Source organism: Camellia sinensis, chromosome 5 (genome assembly GCF_055761805.1).
Source record: "Camellia sinensis isolate YWXY chromosome 5, ASM5576180v1, whole genome shotgun sequence".
Taxonomy (NCBI): Eukaryota; Viridiplantae; Streptophyta; class Magnoliopsida; order Ericales; family Theaceae; genus Camellia; species Camellia sinensis.
Genome location: NC_138965.1, coordinates 48,372,327 through 48,393,831, shown reverse-complemented (window position 1 = coordinate 48,393,831; position 21,505 = coordinate 48,372,327). Strand labels below are relative to the sequence as shown.

The 21,505-nt window shown below is 44.7% G+C and overlaps 1 protein-coding gene across 1 annotated transcript; it reads left to right on the top strand.

The window, feature by feature from the left end:
- The first annotated feature begins 909 nt into the window (after positions 1-909).
- LOC145791391 (uncharacterized) lies at positions 910-12,278 on the top strand. Its single transcript, XM_082871744.1, has 6 exons — positions 910-1,099; positions 1,635-1,979; positions 2,556-2,611; positions 2,720-3,055; positions 4,426-4,477; positions 12,088-12,278. Exons 1-6 carry the CDS (start codon positions 910-912, stop codon positions 12,276-12,278), a joined length of 1,170 nt encoding a protein of 389 aa, XP_082727870.1.
- Positions 12,279-21,505: the final 9,227 nt, after the last annotated feature.

Genomic DNA, 21,505 nt, shown 5'->3' with positions numbered 1-21,505 from the left:
AGAAGGAACAGGCACTGGAACAGTTTCAAAAGGAAAGGATAGAGGAGATTCAAGCGAAGATAGCGCTAGAACAAGGCAAGGGAAAAACGGAAAGAAGAACCTGAAACAACGGTGGGTGATGCCCAGATAACCAAAAAAGCAGAATGGGGTCGCAATGACAGAAAGAGGATGTTGAGGAAACTCAGAAAGTACCGAGATGATGAAACTCAAGCTATGGTGGAAGAAGAATGATATGATGATGGAGCGCTTGATGTTAATATGCTCCAGATAGAACATGATGCAAGCCCAGTCATGACTTCAGGAGAGTGGTGGGATGACAGCGACCTGAGTCATGCATACACAGACGAAGGTTGGAAAACTGATACCCTAATTGACACCTAGTATACTGATGAGATCAATTATATGACCTGGAGTGGTCGGTACTTCAAACCCACAATGTTAGACCAACCAGAGACCTCTGGAAAGGAGGCCGAGAAAGTAAAAAAGAGGGATGTGGAGGAGAACATGGTCTTGAAACAGCTCAAGAAGATTCAGGCTGACATATCCATTTGGGGACTGATAATGGCGTCTCGGGAGCATAGGCAAGCTCTGCTCGAAGCAATGAACCGAACCAAGCTGCCCATTGACACCACTACTGACCAATTGGTGCTGTTGGTCACCTCCGGGGATGTTATGCCAATAATATCCTTCACAGATAAAGAATTACCTCCCGAGGGCGCCAACCACAACAGGCCTTTGTATGTAACCTTGGAAAGTCGAAACAAGTAGATTCCAGTGGTATTAGTAGATACTGGGTCGACGATCAATGTGTGCCTAGTTAGAACTGCCTATGCCATTGGCTTGAGGCTAATTGACTTTACACCTACGACCCAAGCTGTCCGGGCTTATGATAATACAAGCCGGGATGTCATGGGAACGTTCAAGAGCAATATCCTGATCTGCCCGTCCAAACATGAGGTGGAATTCCATGCCATGGATGTTCCGGCCACATTCAACCTACTATTGGGAAGGCCCTGGTTCCATCAGATGAAGGCTGTGTCATCAACAGTCCATCAGTTAGTGAAGTACCCCTTTAAAGGTGAGATTGTCATTGCGTATGGTAACTCTGCGATCCATTCTCCCTAAGGAACCACTGCACCATTACTAGAGATCATACATGGGGAAGAGGACGTGTTCCTTTCCAGCTTCTCTCTGGCAGAATCCTGGTTGGTCTAGAACATCATGGCAAAAGATGAGGGGAATTATGTGAGTGCGCAATCCATATACATGATGAACAAACAGGGGCATATGCCTGGATCAGGACTAGGCTGCAGTGGCAGACAGGGAGGCACTGTTGCTAAGAGGCTGAGTCATAACCCCCATGTTTTTGGGCTAGGATACAAGCCTACTGCTATCGATTGGCAGAGGAAAAGGCAGGAGTTGAGAGAACGGCTGAAGGCAAAGAGGACTGGGAAGCAGTACGAGTTAGTCCACAAACCTATACGGGAACCTTGAATGGACGCTTTGTCTGCCAAGGGGAAAATTTCCCATTTTGTGGATTCTCGGAGCCTTGGTATGACTGGGAAACAAAGACTAGGTATTCGGGGTTCGAGATCTTTTTCGGGCACCAATTACCAGAAGAGGAGGATGAACAGGAAACCTAAGCATTGATACAGATCAAGGAAGCACTGCAAACCTGGGCATTGAAGAAGAGGAGTTGTTGGGAAAATCATTGGCTGACTTACTGATGAGTTCCACTGCTGGAGTTGAGACCCCCAACTTAGGGGATAGTTTTACTAACTCAATGATCGGGGATACCTTAGCAACGGATTTCTCCAATCTTATTGTGGATGCGTTTGAGGCTCCACGTCTGGTCTGGAAGTTTGAGCAAGGCGTCATCAACAGTTCTGAATTGGATAGTGAGTCTGGATCTGATTCCCCTAAGTTTGTGGAGTCGGAGTCAGATTCGAGTTCCTCTGAGTCTGGTACTTCTAGGAGTGGTAACCTAGAGCCAAAGTCCTATCTATGTCGTCTTTTAGCTTTTCCTTTGAGTCCACTGTAACCGAAGATCTAGACTTTTTGAATGGGAATACAGTGAATGTTGCCTACTTTTTTGTGCCTTTGGTTTGTTGTACTGATCTTAATTTTCAAAATTCTGACATAAACAAAGGAAAAAATTCTTCGAGTTTTGAAAAATTTGGTTGATCATGAGGAGGAGAGGCATGTTAAGCCCTATACAGATGAAATCGTATCAATTAACGTGGGTATTGAGGAAGATCCTCGCTTAGTCCAGATCGGGTCCATGTTGTCTTCGGAGGAACGTGGGCGTTTAATCGCTCTACTAAAAAAATTCAAAGATGTTTTTTTGTGGTCCTATGAAGACATGCCTGGAATCGATCCTGAGATTGTACAGCACCGGATCCCTCTCGACCCTGAGGCCCGACCAGTTAAGCAAAAGCTGCGTAGAGTTCACCCAGATTGGGCTTTGAAGATTAAGGAAGAAGTTAACAAACAGATTGAGGCAGGGTTCTTGCTTGTATCTGAATATCCAACGTGGTTGGCTAATATTGTTCCAGTTCCAAAGAAGGATGGAAGAATCAATGTCTGTGTCAACTTCAGGGATCTGAATAAGGCTAGTCCGAAGGATGATTTTCCACTGCCATATATTGATGAGTTGGTAGACTTCACCGCGGGCCATGCATTGCTCTCATTTATGGACGGATTTTTCGAGTATAACTAGATTTTGATAGCACCCGAGGATAGGGAGAATACTGCTTTCACCACTCCGTGGGGCACCTATTGTTACCGAGTCATGTCATTTGGGCTGAAGAATGCTGGAGCCACTTATCAGAGGGCTGCAACCACCATTCTGCACGACATGATTCGTAAAGAGGTTGAGGTGTACGCGGACGATACGATTGTCAAGTCCAAAGATCGAGAGGGCCACTACACCGCCTTGGAAAAATTCTTTCAGCAAATTAGAGAGTATAGATTGAGGTTAAACCCGCAAAAATGCACTTTCGGTGTAACAACGGAAAAAATGCTGGGATTCTTAATCACACAGAGAGGAATTGAGGTAGATCCTTCCAAAATCAAGGCCATCTTAGAAATGCCACCACCAAGGACTGAAAAGGAGGTGCACGGCTTCCTGGATAAAGTGCAATTCATAAGACGATTTATTTCAAAATTAACCTTGACTTGTGAACCACTATTTGGTCTCCTGAAGAAAGGAAAGAAGTTCTAGTGGGACGATCGCTGTCAGTTCGCTTTTGAAAAGGTCAAGCAGTACCTGCAAAATTCACTTGTGTTATCACTGCCAGAACCAAGAAAACCGTTGATCTTATACCTGTTAGTGACAAACTCAACCATGGGGTGTATGTTAGCTCAAGAGTTGGAGGCCAAAGTGGAGAAAGCCGTTTACTACTTGAGTAAGAAAATGTTGGATTACGAGACCCGTTACACTCTCCTTGAGAAATCTTGTTTAGCCTTGGTATGGGCTACCCAGAAGTTGAGGCACTACCTGTTAGCTCACTTCGTAATCCTGGTTTCGAGATTAGATCCCATCAAATATCTCTTTGAGAAACCAGTGCTTATGGGTAGGCTAGCCCATTGGCTGCTTCTTCTCTCCAAATTTGATCTTACATATGTTACACGCAAGTTTGTTAAAGGGAGAGCTGTAGTGGAATTTCTGGTTGATCACCCAGTAGAAGGGGATGAAGCGATGGAGTACCTTTTCCCAGATAAAGATATTTTGCAAATAGAAGAGAGAACATGGACAATGTACTTTGATGGAACAACTGTAGACACCCCATTTTTGACCGTCCTCAAGACTTGGACATCACCGTTTGAACACTCGGTGATCATCCATGTTTGTGTTCGTCTTCAGTTCCCGGAGGTCTCGGCTACGCGCCTTACCTCAGGATCTCTCTACTCGACTTTTGGGCCATCCCCACACCTCACCGGCCATGGATTGATGCCACCGGCCAGTGTTTTGTTGCCATCGGCCATATATTTGGCCGGTCGGCACTCTTTGTGGTCGGTTGACCATGTATTTGGCCATGTTGGCATTTTTGGCTGGCCGACCACTATGCATCTGCTTTTGCAGATATTTTCACGCCAGCTGTGCTAGCTGGCATACACTTTGCACCCCTCTCCATACACGTGTATGGAGGGATTTCACTATTGCTTAGCCTGTTTTGTAAGCTTTCCAAGAGTGAAGCTCTATAAAGAGGAGGCTTCTCCCCCCTCCTCTAGGGTTACAGCAAAAAAAAGCTGAGGGGAGCTCTGGTTCTAGGGTTAGCATAGTGTATCTATTCTATCTCTATTTCTCCCTCTCTTTTGCTCTAAGTGTGTGTTTGTCCTTAGTTTTGCACTAGGACACCTACCATTACACCTTACCTTGATTGCTGAGGCATTAGGGGGCTGTCTTTGAAATTCTTGAGCTAGTTTGGAGCTAAGAAAGCTGCTGGAGTGATCCTTGTGAAGAAGGTCTTCAAGGGTAAGATTCTTGCCCTTTTTACCCCATTTTTTGCATAGTCTTTTTTCCTACCTTGCTTGCTGTTTCAAGCTTAGTGTATAACATATAAAAGTCTTGTTTTTACTTGCTTAAAATATTTGTTTAAGGTTTCTTTGAGCTTTGGGGTTGTTTGACCCCTCTTAGGCCTTGTTAGGCCCTATTTTTGTGCTATTTTGGTGAGCTCTGGGACCATCTTGTTTGGGCCTCCTCACCAATGAAATCTTGAGGGATTTCAGTGGTAAGGATGGTGTCTTAAGGTCCTAAGAAGGAGAGGGCCATCCCCTCTCCTTGTTGCCTTCAAAAAGTCCCATTTTAGCGTCATGTGTGAGCACCATTTTTAAGTTCATGTTGACCACGTCTTAAGTGTTATTTGTGCTTACTTTGCCATGATATAGCATTGTTTTTTACTTGGTTTAGACACACCATGCTTTCCTTGCATACATGTCTTGTAATGCCATGATTTGCCTTAACATGTACATAGCATTTAGACTACCATGCTCATGTGTTTGGGCCTAGCTTTGTGAAGCTTTTATGCTTGTTTTAGTGTGCTTGAGGTTTGGTTTTAGTCATTCGGGTCGTCCATGCTTCACTTTGTATAGCTACCATGTAATCCCTCTTGTATGCCTTGAGCATTGACCCCTCTAGCATGCCATCCTTGCTTTGTTTCAGTGGTTTGGAACCACTTGCCATGCCATTTCAGTCCTACTGGTGTGCTTGTATGCTTACATGTGATGCCCCTTTAATGTATTAAAAGGTTGTTGTCTTGCGCCCCATGTTTGAACCCTTTTGTATGCTTGCCTCTTTAGACCATTTAGATGTCATCTAAGTGTGTCTTTGGTCTTGTTTAGACCTGCATTGGGGCTATTTGGAGTCCCCTTGGCCCTTTGAGGCTTGGTTGGCATGGCCATGGTTTGAGCCCTTTGGTTGGTCTCAAGCTTTGGGCTTGTTAGCATGCTTTGATTGCTTGGTTTAGATTGGTTTGGCACTATCCACATGTGTTTTTCAGAGCTTAATATGCATGCCATGTGCTCATGATGTTCCTCTTTTAAGTGTACTTAAGAGTTGTCTCTATATGCTTAAGTGTTGGACCTTGTATGCATGCATGCTTGTATGTGCATTTGGCCCCATTTCTTTGGCATTGGCCACTGTTTTGGGCTTGTTTGAGGGCTGCCTAAATTAGTTTAAGACCATCCTTCGCATGTGTTGCATGCTTGCCTTATATGTTGTTGCATATTTGGCCTTGTTCCATGCTTATTACATTACACATTTGCATGCTTAGGTTGTAATGCATTTGGCATGCATTGTACTTAACAAGTTGTCCATGTTGCATCTTGCATGCTTGCATGGTTAAGATTATACTTTGCATGTTTGCTAGCTTGTATACTTGCCCACATGCTCATGTTGCATACTAGCTCACATGCCTAGGTTGCATCGCATGAGCATGCATGCCTTGCCTCTTGATCAAGTGAAAGAGGTTGGGCCGCTTGTTTGTTTTGGCGTGGATTGCATTTGAAATCAAAATGCACAACTCGGGCTCTTTGGCCATTATGCATTGAAATGCGCAATTGGTGGTCCGAGGGTCAAGTACCAAACTCCTTTGAGTCATAAACATGATAAGGAGTGTGGTTGGTGCAAACATTGCTTGAAATACATTGCCATGCCATGTTTTGCCCTCTGCTGCTGTCAAAACAGGTTTCTGCAAGAAGCTTTGGCCGGTCGACCACATACCGTGCCGATCGACCAATGATGGATGGCCGATAGCTCCATGGATGGTCGATAACCACCCTGCCATGGCCAGTGATGATTCCTCATGGCCGGTAGCATTCCCCAGTGTTCATAAAGTGCTCTCTGGGACTTTTGAAATTTTCAGAGGAGCAGAGTAGGGAAAACAGAGGCAGCTTGTGCATGGCATTGGATTTCCAGGCGAAGCCAATCCAAGCACGTTTGCATCCCTCTTCCCGAGGCCTTTTAATGCTTTCCTTAATTTAATTGATTTGTTAAATAATTAGGTGGTCTGTAAATTATTTAATTAGCTTGTAGGTTAATTAAATTGTATTATTCTTTTGGTCCCTCCGAGCGAGGGTGAATTTGTAATAAGTGTGGGTGCGTGTGTGCATGTCTCCCAACCTCCACTTCTTTCTCCCTTTTACTTACCTGCTTTGATGGTTAGTATTAGGGCATATTTAAATTAGCATACCTTATGCTATACATGCGTGCATTCATTCATTAGTATTGCATGCACCGGGTTCGGCGCATCATGCTAACTGCATAGCATTTCAAATCTAACTTGAATACATGTTACTTGTTGCATTCCACATGCCATCCTAGGATTAGCCGAGCCTATTCTAGTTACATTTTGTATGCGATGCATTAGCCACTTAACATGGACTTGGATCATGCATTTGATTGCTAACATGTTCTTTGTTTTGGCTCGGAGTACGCTGTAACTATTTATGCTTTAGCATCTCGCATCAGTGTGAATGTTAACATGACAACATGCTTACCATGTGGCTATGTGCTTATGTGATATTACTGCCTGAATGCCTGTGGGTGAAGGTTGGATTGCTCAAGTTGGAACAACTCGTTGAAATCCGTATTTTAGCCTACTTGCGAGTAGCAAATGTCAAACCATTTTCTGAACAAATGGATATGCAATGTTTTGTTTCAAATTAGGCGATCTAGTCTATACTTTTGTGTTGTGCGCATCACATAGTAAGATTAGGCTAATAACCGGTTTAAGAACACATAACGTTTTCAAAACTAGATATCATGGTTAGTAGAGGCTGATCTTCGGATCGAGCGAGCGGGGGTGCTCATAGCTGACCTTCCCCAATCGTACCCAAGTTCCCGAGCCGAGGCAATTTTGGTAATGACGGACACGTGGCCTTAGGCAAACGAGTCAGGGTTTCCTAAATTTTCCCAAAATAAATATTTAGGTGGCGACTCTGTATATGGCAAAGCAGCCCATGTTTGGCACTTCTTTTCTAAAAATCTATTTTCTCAAAACGATTTGCCGGATTTGGACTCTTTGGTTCAGATTTAGAACCGTGACAATTTAAGAGTCCGAACTGTAGTGAGGCCAAATGAACAGAACGGGACTCATCCTCCCGGGGCTTTTGGGGACGTCTACAGTTTCTGGCCACTCCGCTGGGGAGTTAGAGAACTTGACTCGAACTCATGATATCTTGTTTTGTTCACACTTATGTGTTTCTTTGCATTACATGTGCATTGGTGCGCCTAGGACACCGTGTTTTCCATCTGCTATTCCTGAAGGGTTTGCCGGAGGCTTGCTTTGTTAAGCGTGCCATAAGGCTGACTGGTTACGGGCTCTGCCACGATGGGAACAGAAACCCCGATTTTACCGGGGCACCCTTTTGACCATTCGACCTAGTGCATATTCGGAATCCGTAATGACTATTCCAAACTAGGACAGGTTGCTTACCCGATTATAGGTTGTTTGAAACCGCTGCGTGCGTAGTGAAACCCTAGTTCCTGACAAAATAGAACAGGGAAACCCTACCCCAACATAGGGGTGCTTTGGTTCTCATTTACTTGCTATGTGCTTTTAGAATGTATCTTTACAGGAATGCACAAGTCAGTTTGCAAGTTTAATACCAGGCCTGAGGGCATCAGTATTAGTGTTTTAGGGAATCAGTTATATCTACAGGTATCAGATTCAATTTTTTGGGGCAGTGATTTTGGGGAACAGTGATCAGTAGTAGAGTACAGTTATTCAACTATGACTGTGTCTGTTCCGTTTGGGCTGAAATGCTGCGTGTTTTCTCTTTCAAGGTTCAGAGATGTAGTACAGAATAGCCAGTGTTCTTCTTTGCTGAGGCAAGACAGATATCTGATTCGACAGTCACTGTTCAAGTTCAGCAAACTTATGATGACCCAAAGTTCAGAGGAAATCATGGTTATGACAGCCGCATTAGACCAAGGAATCACCCAACAAAGTGAGACCAATGTTGAAGTACCACATCCGCCCAGGTCGCCTGCTGCGCGCCCGATCTGGGAACCCCAGATGTTTCAAGTTCGTGAACCCACCACGTTTGAGTTAATGGGAATGATCGGCAACATCCAGAGATCTGTGGCCGATCTGGCCTATGGAATGTCAGCTTCGCCACTAGCTGCACTATATGCCAGGAATTTCATACCACAAGAGCCCCCGCTACTGGGACGAATTGTGATCGAGCTCAGCCAGCCTGAAGCTATCCCAAGCTATGGCAATGACATGTCAACAACAACCGAGTTCCGCTCTGATATAGCAATCCAAACCCTCGATCAGGCTGAGGCTAGAGGTAAGAATAAAGTGGGAGCAGATGCTGATCCCGTTGAACAACTGCTGTGGGCAGTCGAGGCTTTGAAAGCCGAGGGAATGAATAAGCAACAAGTATTCACAGTCATGACTAAAGCTGTGGATGATGCTTTTCCCACTCCAGCCGAGGGCAGTTCAAGTCAGGCAAAAAATCGGGATTGGCCCCGTCATGCCAGAACAGTTCCTTCCACTCCCAATCCTGCACTAGGAAAAGATCAGAAAGCCAAGGCAGTGCCTGCCGACCCTTTCGCTAGTACGTCTAGCAAGAACCCTCAGACTTCGAAGTATTTGCCTCGAGGGCGCAGAGTCTTTCACGCCCTCTACATGCCTTCGTCTAGGGCATTTCAAATTTTAGCTAAAAAGGGGCATCTTAAACCCCTCGAGCCTTGACCTCTCCCGAAGAATCTCCCTCTTACACATGATGCTGCCTTGTACTGCGCATACCACCAGCAAACCAGTCACAACACTGACGGTTGTTTCCGCTTTCGCCACGAAGTGCAAGATTTGATCGACAATGAGGTCATCCTTCCACCTACCTCAGCAAAGTCTGTTACCACTGAGCTGTTGGACTTCGAGGAAACTGTGAGTATGTGATGAAGGGTTGGACCACCAGCGGGCGGCGCTCGGTGTATTTCAGATGTGGCGTTTGGCACGCACTGTTGGGAGCATTTACGAATGTAGTTTTGTAACTTCTAGCTCGGGTGTCGAGTCAGTTCTTTGTTTTATTCTGAGTCTGTCTCATTGTCTTGAGTCAATTTTTTTACTTACGGGTCTGTCTTGTTGTATCGAGTCAGTCCCACTGTATAGAAATCAGGTGATTCCAGGGTTGTTGCCTCGGATATCATTATTTTGTTTTGTCATTATCCTTTTGCTTTCTTTTGAGTCTGTCTCTGCTATGGAGCCAGTTGCAACTAGGAAATCTGAATGAAACGGCTACGGCTATCATGTTTCCGTGCTTATTGCTACTTTGAGCTAGTTGTGCCAGAGCATTTGAATGAAACGGCGGAGCATCTCACTTACTCTTCTGCACCTCGAATTCGTTACATTGACCTAAGTTTTTCAAAACTTTTTTAACACTGTGGTGATGAAAACGAAGAGGAAGGAATTCCTCAGGATTTGCAAAACTTTGATCATTTGAGAGAAAGAGAGGCGTGCTAAGCCCTTAATGATTGAAATCATGTTTGTCAACGTGAGTACTGAGAAGGACCCTAGCTTGATCTAGATTGGTTCCGCACTTTCTTTAGCGCGAGCGATTTGTCGCTTTCTTAAAAACTTTCAAAAACAAAATGTTTTGCGCAGTCCTGCGAAGACCTGTGTGGAATCGCTCTTGAGATTGTGCAGCTTAGGATCGCTCTCAGCCTCGAGACTTGAGCCCTTGCTTTCAAACCTTGGACCTTGGGTTTAGACTGTTCAACGATCAACCGCAATGCAAGGCCTATCTGGCCGAATTTGAAGCAACCCTCGAACAAGAGGCCAAGAAAGTCAGATCAAGAAGATCAGACCTCATCAGAAGAAGCTTGCAAAGCTAAATCAGAAGCGCCCCTCGAGCTAGGGGCAAAAATGTCCGATGTGCTTGAAGAGTCGAAGATGGATCTTTTTGTAAATCAATACAACTGCCACTCTCCTGAATATGAATGGCTTCAAAATCTTAAAACCATTTGGCATGGACTTGTTACACTTTTACCCTTTGAGAGGCTCGTTGGGCCGAAAACCCAGAAGGCCGACCTAGGCAAAAGTTAGAGCAAGAGAAAAATACAAAAAAGAAAAAAAAAGAAAAGAAAAAAAATTCAAAAGGAAAGAGAATAGAAAAGATGAAAGAAAATACAAAAAAAAGAGATACAAAAAAGGGAGAAGAGTTGAAAAGAAATAATAAAAACTGAGCTCGCAAGGCTGAAAACCCAGAAGGGCAGCCTTGGCAAAAGTTAGAGCGTAAAAGGAGAGGTTAATACTTGAGTGTACCTTAACCCGGAACTACGTAAGACTTGATTCCCATGTTTGGGATACGTAGGTAACTTCATCCAAAAGTCCAGGCCTACGCACTTTCAAAGTGACTGTGTCCATATATTTATTTTGACCATCTTCGTCTTCTTTGTATCCGAGAGTTCGGCTGCGATCATCACTAATGAGGACTGACTACAGTATGCTATGGCGTTATCCACATAAGGGGAAACTTTTCGTTGCCGTGAGTCGCCATCCAAACCAGGGGCAACTTTCCGTTGCCGTGCTGTGCCCTTTAGAACAAGGGGCAATTTTCCATTGCCTCCAATCCGAGGTTGTGCATCTCGAGAGTAGGTTCCATGCTCGTTGAGCAGTGGCCCTTTGCAAAAATGGTTTTTGAGAATTTTTACTGAGATTGACTATTCTCTCGAAAATTATTCCATCTTTTCCAAAATTGGACCATTTTCTTGGACCCAAAAAAGGAAAATTTTCAATGCTCATAGCCTGACTTGCATGATTTTAAATCAGAAAATCGAACAATTATGTTAATCTAACTCTCATTTTGGTTAAAATTTGTTTTAGTAGAAAACCAAAAACAAAAAATGGTCAAAATGATGAACTAGGGGCACAGTTGAGTCACGCTTCCTGTCTTTCCCCCGTCGTCAGCATACTTGCCGAAAGGGCACAGCTGAAGCAGTCATTAAAGGGCTGGAAGCTCTCTCAACCTCCGAGCGACGAGGTATCGAGCCAAGTGTGAAGCATGAACCAGAATGGATCAAGACACTCCACTCCCTTATCCAAGGCATCGACTAAATGTCACCAAAGGAAATAGTTGTGAGCTAATAGTGTTGGGCAGGAGCCCACAACCTCTTGTTTATTCACCGACCATATCTGGAGAGGGATAAAAAAATGAGAGAGTAAAGAATAGAGAGATGTGCGCTGAGAAAAAAAGTGAGCAAAAAGGGTTTTGAGAGAAAACCCGAGCCTGAGGGCCGAGTGATGCGAGAATCACAAATGGGAAGAGGGTGGGAAATAATACTCGGAGAAATTGGCTCCTCGTGATCTGAGAAGTCTCTTGTTTTCATAACGCGTCTGTGTGTCGTGTCTTTTGTTTTGTTTACCTTAACTCTTGTTTTGAGTCGGTTCCGAGCGTGTCTCGTTGTGTTTAGGTTGTTTACCTTTTTGTTTTTTTTATTGTCGAGTCTTTTTCACTGTGTTCAGTCATAGGCTCAATACCTGGTTGAAAACCCTTTTCTCAAATCGCTTTGTGTTCAAAGTGCTGTGCCATTCTCCACATTTGTGCAAAACATGATTTGGTTCTTTTGTAAAACTGCAGGGGTTCCACCTGGGTCACTTGGAAACAGTGAACATATGGGTTCCGGATTGCATCTGTGCGTGTTTCAACTTCAGCAGCTTCCACCTTTGTATTTCGTCTTTTCAGATTTAGACTGTTTTCGCCGCGTGCAGAATGAACTAAGAATATTGTGTTATGGGCTATGGGTTCAGAATGAGCAATTTTCAGAATAAGCAGCGCGTTGTATGAGCTGTGTGTATGGGTAGTACGCAGATTAAACCAAGCACTGTGTTACGAGCCGAGTGTTCAGAATGAGCAGTTTTGTTGTATGAGTTGTTTTACCGTTGGCCGGTTCCTTATCTGATTATTACAATGCAAGTGTTTGATTTTCAGACAGGAGATCAATCTCATTTACATTGAGGTGTAATATGATGCGATGCAATGCAATGCGTAGTACGAATTACACAAATGTAACACTTTTCCAGACAAAAAGTTTGTTTCATTCATCATTTTTCAAGTACAAAGTTTCGAAGAAAACAAAACCTGCCCGTGGCAGTACAAGGTACTCAAGCTACCAGCGAAAAAAAGAAGAAGAAAAAGTAAAACAAAAAGAAGAAAAGCAACAAAAATCTGGATCAACATCGATCATCTCAGGCCTGAGAGTCTGTCCTCGTCCTTTTCTTGGACGAAGGTCTAGGAGCATCGTCATCGACTCCGCCATCTAAGCCCGAGTCTGAGTCATCTCCAGTCTCCTCCTTAGATGACTTTGCCTCCGCCTCTGCCTCAGACTCACCATCATCTGGGATCGATGTTCGAGAGCTACTCTCGACATGAGTGTGCCCCACCTTGGTGCGGGGATATACTGTGCCTCATCGCCCTCCTCCTCGAGTAGGGACAGAAGGTCCAGCTGGAGCACCTCCTGCGGCCGACATCGGGAATGGAGACTGAAAAGCACGAATGGAAAACGCATCAGTATGCTACGCAAAGTAGAGCATGAATACTGTGAGCAGTGTATCAGTACAAAATACAGTGTGTGAGTACAGTGTATGAATACCGTGAGCAGTATATGAATACAGAATGCAGTGTGTGAGTGCAGTGTATGAATATCATGAGTAATGCTGTGAATAGTCTGTGGGCTACTGTGTATCGAATGCCGTGAGGGTCGTATATCAAGTACTGTGTTGATGGTGCGATGCATCAGATTATGCAAAGTTTGAGATGATGGTCAAAAGAACGTACCGGGATACTGTAAATAGCCAGCAGGTCGAAGCTCCGCTGTAGCATCCCCATCATGGAGGAATTCAACTCCTGGGACTGGCGGGTATACTCGGATGAAGCCTGCAAAAGTGTTAGAAGCATCAGTATTCTGTGGAATATCAAACGAAATGAAATGGAATGACAATGCAAGATGCAAAATGCAATAGTACATACCGGGGGCAAGTCGTAGAACCCGACTAACTTGTGATCAGCTGGAGGGGGAGCAAAGGGGATCTGATAGGTTGTCACAACCCCAAACCGCCCCTAGTAGTTTGGTGCCGTGATGGCCAATAATCCGAGATTACCAAGGCCAACTTCCAAAATCCACACACCATCAGAGTATAATTATATGGGGCTAACAAGTACGGAAGCGATTTATACAAACAGATTAGTCCATAAGAGCGGTGCATAAGTTAAACGAAATAGCAATCATCAGCATACGGGTTACAACTCAATTACAAACGAAGCAAAGTACAAATTACATCCTTCATATTAACAAAAGGGCTTCACAAGCCGACATGAACAAAAATACATGAAATACTGCTAGAAGCAAAATCTTCAGGATTGCCGACATCCTCACTGCCGACATAACATGTATACAGAACACATATCTTGATCAGAAGGCTTCTCAAGCCGACGTATGCAACATACAAGTATTACAAATCGAGAAGCATAATTTTCAAGACTGCCGACGTAATTACAGGTTAAGCCGACATAATCAAAAACCCAAAATAAGCTCCAGAGTCATATCTAGGCATCACCGCCTTCTTGTTCATCACCTACATATATATAGAGAGGGTGAGCTTGGATACTCAGTGAATGGTATAAATAATAAAGGGGTTTGCATGAATAATAGCCGAAGTCCTTTCAAAACAATACAAAACAAAGCTTTATATATATAACAAGGAATGGACCTCGTCCATCTAACAGATCTTCAAAGCTTCAAGGGATACTTACTAGCATCACATATTACAAATAATAACATTCCGGCAAACGTATCCACGCGGTAAACCGTCTGTGGCAAAACAAGACAAAGCAAAAGGGCATCTCAAACAAGGGTGCTACAAAAGTTTAGAGTCCTCTAGCATAAGGGACCTATGTTACAAAGGCCCGTAGCCTTTTAGCACGAGAGTGCTGCGAAAGTTTAAAGTTCTCCAGCACAAGGGACTTTCAAGACAAGATGTGCTGCGAAAGTTTAGAGTCCTCCAGCACAAGGGACTTTCAAACGAGATGTGCTGTGAAAGTTTAGAGTCCTCTAGCATAAGGGACTTTTCAACCAAGATGTGCTACGAAAGTTTAGAGTCCTCTGGCACAAGGGACTTTCTGAGAAGGTCATTCAAACAAGTGTAATACGAGATACAAAACTAAGGACAATCATTCATGCTTAACAAATATCTTTCAAAAACAAAGCAAAGCAAAGCTCATCAAAACATTGATAACATAGCTTTATCAAAAATACCACTCACCTAGTTCTTCAAACGTCGGGGTCAAGGCAAGTCCAAGTCCTACAACACATGGCAAAGTCTATTGAATGCACTACTCAAAACAAGTCTAGCTTACAAGCAAATGACCTCGGCATTTTTCAAAAACTAAGTCAACCAAATTGAAACACAGTTTCCTATCTTTGGAAAAACATGCTAGGCAATTACCAGGTCTAGGCCAAGGTCCCACACCTCCTTGCCGAGGTGTAGCCTCGATGGCCACATTCAAAAGCGAAGTCGGGAAAAATCTGGGTTTCCCTCTTGATAAACATGAAGAACATGAGCATGAAGAACTTGAAGAACATGAACATGAGGAAAATGAATGCAAAGATCAAAACTTGCTATTACAACAGCTGAGACTTCATGCTATGAATTCAAAAACATGGACCTGGGTACCCACACTCAAGGATCTTATCAAAACAAACACAAAAACAGGAGCTTTAATGCAAACTTTCGGATCAAACGAGGCTTTTCTTCAAAAACACATGAAAACCGTTTTCTCTTTCTAAAACCAACTTTAAATCGATGAATGGCGTGCGGAATAGGTTTGATCGTGCAATGCAGCTGGATGATCAATAAGAACAACAAGAATAGGTTACGATTCTAACCTCAAAACTCGAATCCAACGGTTCAAGTTCCAACGATCAAGCTTGGAAGTTCACTCTCTCTAGCTTAAACTTCTCCTTCTTCTTCCTTGAGTCTCTCTCTCTAAAAGGCAAGACTTGATACAAATGATATGTTTCTCACGACAATCACTGACTTAATCCCTATGTCGGGACACGTGGCATCGACTGATTGGCACTATCCAAAAAGGTGACTGACATGACAAGACAAGACCAAGACAAAGTGTACTCGACAAGCTAGGCGGCAAGAACACACCGGCAAGTAACGACATCGGCTAACAACAAGACTTCGGTAAGTGTTGATCTTGGCTAAGGCAAAGCTTCGGCAAGCAGGGTAACAATGACATCGGCTTGGAAGGACAACACTTGACTAAGCTGTGTCGCACCTTGGCCTAGATGTGCCACACCTCGGTCTAGGTCATACCATTTCAGGAACAAAATCACTCATACAAGGATCAAGGATCTAGAACGCCTAGATATTAACACCTCAGCCCAGATGATGCACATCTCGGCCTAGGCGACGCTCACCTCGGCCTAGATGGTGACATCTCGGCCAATACGCCAGGGTGAAGATGGATGCCAACCAACGGGGTTCCAAGATAGTTCTAAGTAACAAGGGTTTCGAAGGTGTCTAGGCTTAAGATGACCTCGGCAACACACCAGACAAGAACAAAGCGTGCAAGCAATCATTCAAGCAAAACAAGACAAGATTTGCAAATGCACATATTAAAACAAGATCATCCATAAATGTATGCAAGTACGACTAAGTCAAAATCAGGGTTGTTACATAGGTCTCCCCACCCTGCCCTCGGCATGTCATCATCGTGGGCAGTACTGGCCAACTAGCCCCCCGTCCTCTCTGGGTCCCACTCCTGCCACGGACCTGAGCCACCCTCGGCGCTCCTGCTCCCGCTCTTGCCCTAGCCGCCAGCGTCGCTGGCCTTTCTCTCTCAGCTCGACGGCCACTGCTCAAAGGCCGCATGATGTAGGTCTGGACGTACTCTGTGTAGTCGTCCTCGCCCCTGAAGCCCTCAGCATCCCAGCCGATCATGTAATCGGCCATCTCCTCCAAGGTGTACCTCTCAGTGTCCCTCATATGGACAGGGGCCGGACCTGGAACTATCTGCTCTGGTAAACCCAGGGTTTGGCGCAGGAAATGCTCACCCAAGTACCAAGCCCGACAGACCGGGCCCTCCAACAAGATCCTGAATCGGGCGGTCTCCTCAGCACCGGCAAACCGCTCCCGAACTGCAGTTGGCAATGGAGCCCAGGGCTACCAAGTGATCTGAAAATGATATACAGTCAGTTATCTACTGTCATTGAAAACACAGTGCAAAACAAAGCTTGAAATAAACTCTAAAGTTGAAAATACCTCTACGGCGGTAATGGTATCGAAGTAGCGGTGGAAGAATATGAACGTCTCCCAGGGTCTCCGCACGCATCTCATATCGAACCGTCGAGAAAATGGAACGCCGAGGGGAGTCTCCTCGTCGGGCACCGGCGCAAGCCTCAGGAAGTAGGCGTAGACCCATAACTGCAGAACAAATATCAGTATGCTTATCAGATAAAGTAGAATGCAGAATGAAGCAGAAATCGCAGAATCGTGTATCGTGCAGAATGTACAGTGTGTGCAGTGTACAGTCAGTGTAAAGCAGATTATACATGTACCATGGGTGTAGTATATAGTCAACATGAAGTAGACTGTAGTGTGTGCAGTGTACAGAGTACAGGGAATGTAAAGCAGAAATGTAAAAGAGGAAGAAAATGTACCTCCCAATCTCGCCAGTAGCCTCCGAGCAACTGCCCGCTGCACCGGGAGGATGAGCTCATGTATCCATAGAGTGTGGCCAAGGCTGCCCCACCCCAGTCGTAACGCAGGATCAGTGTGACGTCCACTAAAGCACTCAGCAGACAAAGAGGCACGGTGTCAGCCTGATCGGCGAAAATGGTCGTCCCCAATAAGAACATGAGAAAGCCGCGTGCATACCGCTCCGCCTCCTCCTGAGCCATCGGTGCCTCCTCAGCTAAAGCTGGCTGAATCCGAAACTGGTCCTCGAACCACGAGTATCTGATGAAGCCTGGACAAGCGAGAAGCGGCAGCTCGTCGAGCAAATATATCTGAGCGGCCTCCCACTCATCCATGTTTGTGTCAAAGGGGATCGGATCACCCCCTACCCCGATGCCGGTGAACATCGAAAAGTCATAGGGAGTCATTGTCATGTCTCCCGCGGAAGAGAAGTGGAAGGAGTCGGTGGTGTCCCACCACCTCTCCACCAAAGCGGCAAGAAGAGGCCTACTCGCGGTAAGGCATGAGAGTCCCCTGCAGAAGGCGCCGAAGCCGGCCTGGTCGACAATGTGACGGACTGCGTCCGGTAGCTCCATGTACCATCCACGGGCAGCAACATTCCCATACCCCCGGAAGGTATGGGAATCCCCTTGTGTTCAAAAGTAAATAGTTGCGAAACAATATTCAAATATACAGTTTTGAAGAGCATTCAGAATTGGTAAACAATACAGCATGTGTGTACGTGTTCAGATTCAAACAGACATCGGGTGCTGGTGTGCTTGCAGTGAACTACAACATATGATGTGTCATTGTGTTTGAGTGGTTCAATACAAATATAGCATGTGTGCACATGTTCAGATTCAAACAGACATTGGGTGCCAGTGTGCTCGCAGTGAACTACAGTGTATGATATGTCAGGGTGTTTGAGTGGTTCAGGGCAAATACAGTGTATGTGCGCGTGTTCCAATTCAAATAGATACCGAATGTAGGTGTATTCACAGTCAACTACAGCATATAGTATATCAGTGTATCTGGATCAAATAGTTAAAGGCAGAATCGACTATGGTAGTTAGGTATTCTACTTTGCAGAAAATGAAACGGGAAAGAATATACCTCGGAAGCACCGTATGAAAGGTACGTCTCTGGCTCGCGCAGAAGCAGCTCTGGTGGCACCCTCCTGTCAAAACTTCTGAACTGGCGAAGTCCGTCAGGAGACAGCACATGAATCGCTGGTCTGTAGGCTGCCGGATCGAACAACCGGATGTGAAGCGGCAAGAGCTCGGCCTCTGGGTCCATATCTATCTCCAGGGGAGCCCCACCACCTGGAATGTCGTCCGCCATCTCGAGAATGGTGCGAAAATGGTCAAAAAGTGAAAACCGGGCAAAAATACGAAAAGTCAACTGAAAAGTCAACCCTGGGAGAGTGAAAAATGGCCGAAAAAGCTGGGGTATGGAAAAGGCACGAAGACCAAGGAAAACTTGGGGGAAACAAACCCCAAGTGGTGGAAATCGAGAAAAGGACACCGAAACAAAGATTTGTTCGGTTCAAAATGTTCGAAACACGAAGGTATTCGCGAATCAAACAACGAAATGGGCCCTAAAACTGAGGAAAACGGAGAATAGAAGGAAGAAAAATGACCTAGAGGAAGAGGGGAAGAGATTTCGATCAAGGAGGAAGTGAAGAAATAGGGCTAAAGGCCCTATTTTAAAAGACCCATGCCGAAATGTCCAAACTGCCCCGATTCAGGCAGATTTGGCCGGTCGGCCACACTGTTGGCCGGTCGGCCAAATAGATGGCCGATGGACTTTTTTTGGTGGCCGATGGATGGCCGGTGACCTCCTTCAATGGCCGGTGAACCTCCTACACCTTTGTTTGGGTCTCTGATGTGATTTGGGGCCTCAATTGCTCAACACAGTGCAAGAGAGTGCATTTCTGAAGCTCCACCGGACTCCGTTTTGACCCTGGACCGTGTTTTCTGTGCGTAGCACTCGAATACATGTGTGGCGTATCCTTTTGTCTCCTGAGAGATTCGAAAGTTGCCCCACGTGCATACGTTACAACGCTTTGTCGTAAACACGCGTTGAGTTATACGTCATTCCACTCGCATTGTCATGCGCATGCCATACTTGCATTAGTATGCATCTTCTTTATGTCACATTGTCATGCGCACTTCACATGCATTGTCATTCATTTCGAGCGGCTCGTGTCGTCACACGTTCGAGTTCACATGCATTGTCATGCATTTTGAGCGACTCGTGTCGTCACACATTCAAGTTCACATGCATTGTCATGCATTTCAAGAGACGCACGTTGTCGCGCATTCAAGGTCATGTGCATTGTCATGCCTTTCAAAAGACACGCTTTTTCGTGCATTCAAGATCACATGCATCATCATGCACTTTTCATACATTTAAAAAAAAAAACAAACAAACAACAAAACAAACAAACAAAAAAAACTTTGCATATGTCATGCATCATTATATATTTTGCATATGTCATGCATCATTGTAAATAGTGCATATGTCATGCATCCCTTGTATATAGTGCATATTGCATGCATTCACTATAAATATTGCATTTATATACATTCCATTGCATATTGTAAATATTGCATTGTAGCTTGCATGCATTCATTGCATCACCTCCATCCACGGCTTGCGCCTTTCCATGTTGAGCTTGGTCTGGTATGTGCCCATATTTTTCACGTCGAAGTGCAGTTATGATATTATGTGTTCACACCTAATGTTGAGGGTGACGACACCGTTTCTGTGTTAGACGCGGTTTGTATGTGTCCATGCTTTTCCTATGCAAGATACGATTTGGCCATAGGCCTTATCCGCTGCATCCATTGCATATTGTAAATATTGCATTGTATCTTGCATGCATTCATTGCATCACCTCTATCCACGGCTCGTGCCTTTCCATGTTGAGCTTGGTCTGGTATGTGCCCATACATTTCACGTCGAAGCACAGTTATGATATTATGTGTACGCGCCTATTCCACTGCTGGTATTGTGGTTTGAGGGTGACGGCACCGTTTCTATGTTAGACGCGGTTTGTATGTGTCCATGCCTTTCCTAGGCAAGACATGGTTCGGCCGCAGGCCTTATCCATTGTAAATATCCATTACATGCATATTGTGTATATCGCATCGTAGTTTACATGCATATTGTATATATCGCATCGTAGTTTACATGCATATTGTATATATCGCATCGTAGTTTACATACATATTGTATATATTGCATTGTAGTTTACATGCATTTGCGGCATCATCAATGACTTGCACCTTTCCATGTTGAGCTTGGTCTAGTATGTGCCCATACTTCTCATGTTGAAGCACAGTTATGATATTATGTGTACGCACCTTGGTTTGAGGGTGACGGCACAGTTTCTGTGTTAGACGTGGTTTGTATGTGTCCATGCCTTTCCTAGGCAAGACACGGTTTGGCCGCAGGCCTTTTCCACTGCATCCGTTGCATTCTCCCCAGCAGGTTGCATTGTACATAGCATTCATTGTATGTAATGCATGGTACATAGTATCCATCCATTGCATATTGTATATATTGCATTGTAGATTGCATGCATTCATTGCATCACCCCCGCCCACGGCTTGCGCCTTTCCTTGTTGAACTTAGATTGGTATGTGCCCGTACTTTTCGCGTTGAAGCACGGTTATGATATTATGTGTTCGCACCTAACGTTAAGGGTGACGGTACCGTTTCCGTGTTAAACATGGTTTGTATGTGTCCATGCCTTTCCTAGGCAAGATACGGTTTGGCCATAGGCCTTATCCATTGTATATATTACATTGTAGTGTAGTTTGTTGCGTCCAGCATTTAGGATCACGGTCTTTCCTCAGCGGGTCATTTCCCCACTTATGTCATTCCACCCAATTACTTGTTCTTGTGTCCGTCTACATTACTCATAGTTCTGCATTTGTACGCGCCTATTCCACTGCTAGTATTGTGGTTTGAGGGTTGCGGCACCTTTTCTATGGTAGACGGACTTTGTATCTCCATCATCCTTTTGACATTTGTGTGGTTTTGAACCGCTTATGGTTTGATCATGTTTCAATTGCATTGCATATCATTTGCATTGTTTATACATAATTTTGTAAATATTGCATATCATTTTGCGCATAAGTTGCATTGTCATGCACTCCTACACTTGCGTTGTCACGCAGTCTTAACTTGCACTGTTATGCATATTGCTAACGATATCATACCTGTTAAAGTTTTCCTTCTCTTTCAGGCACGATATTGTGTGTATGGTTCATTTGAAGCTGGTGCAACCAAACAAGCCGCACAGG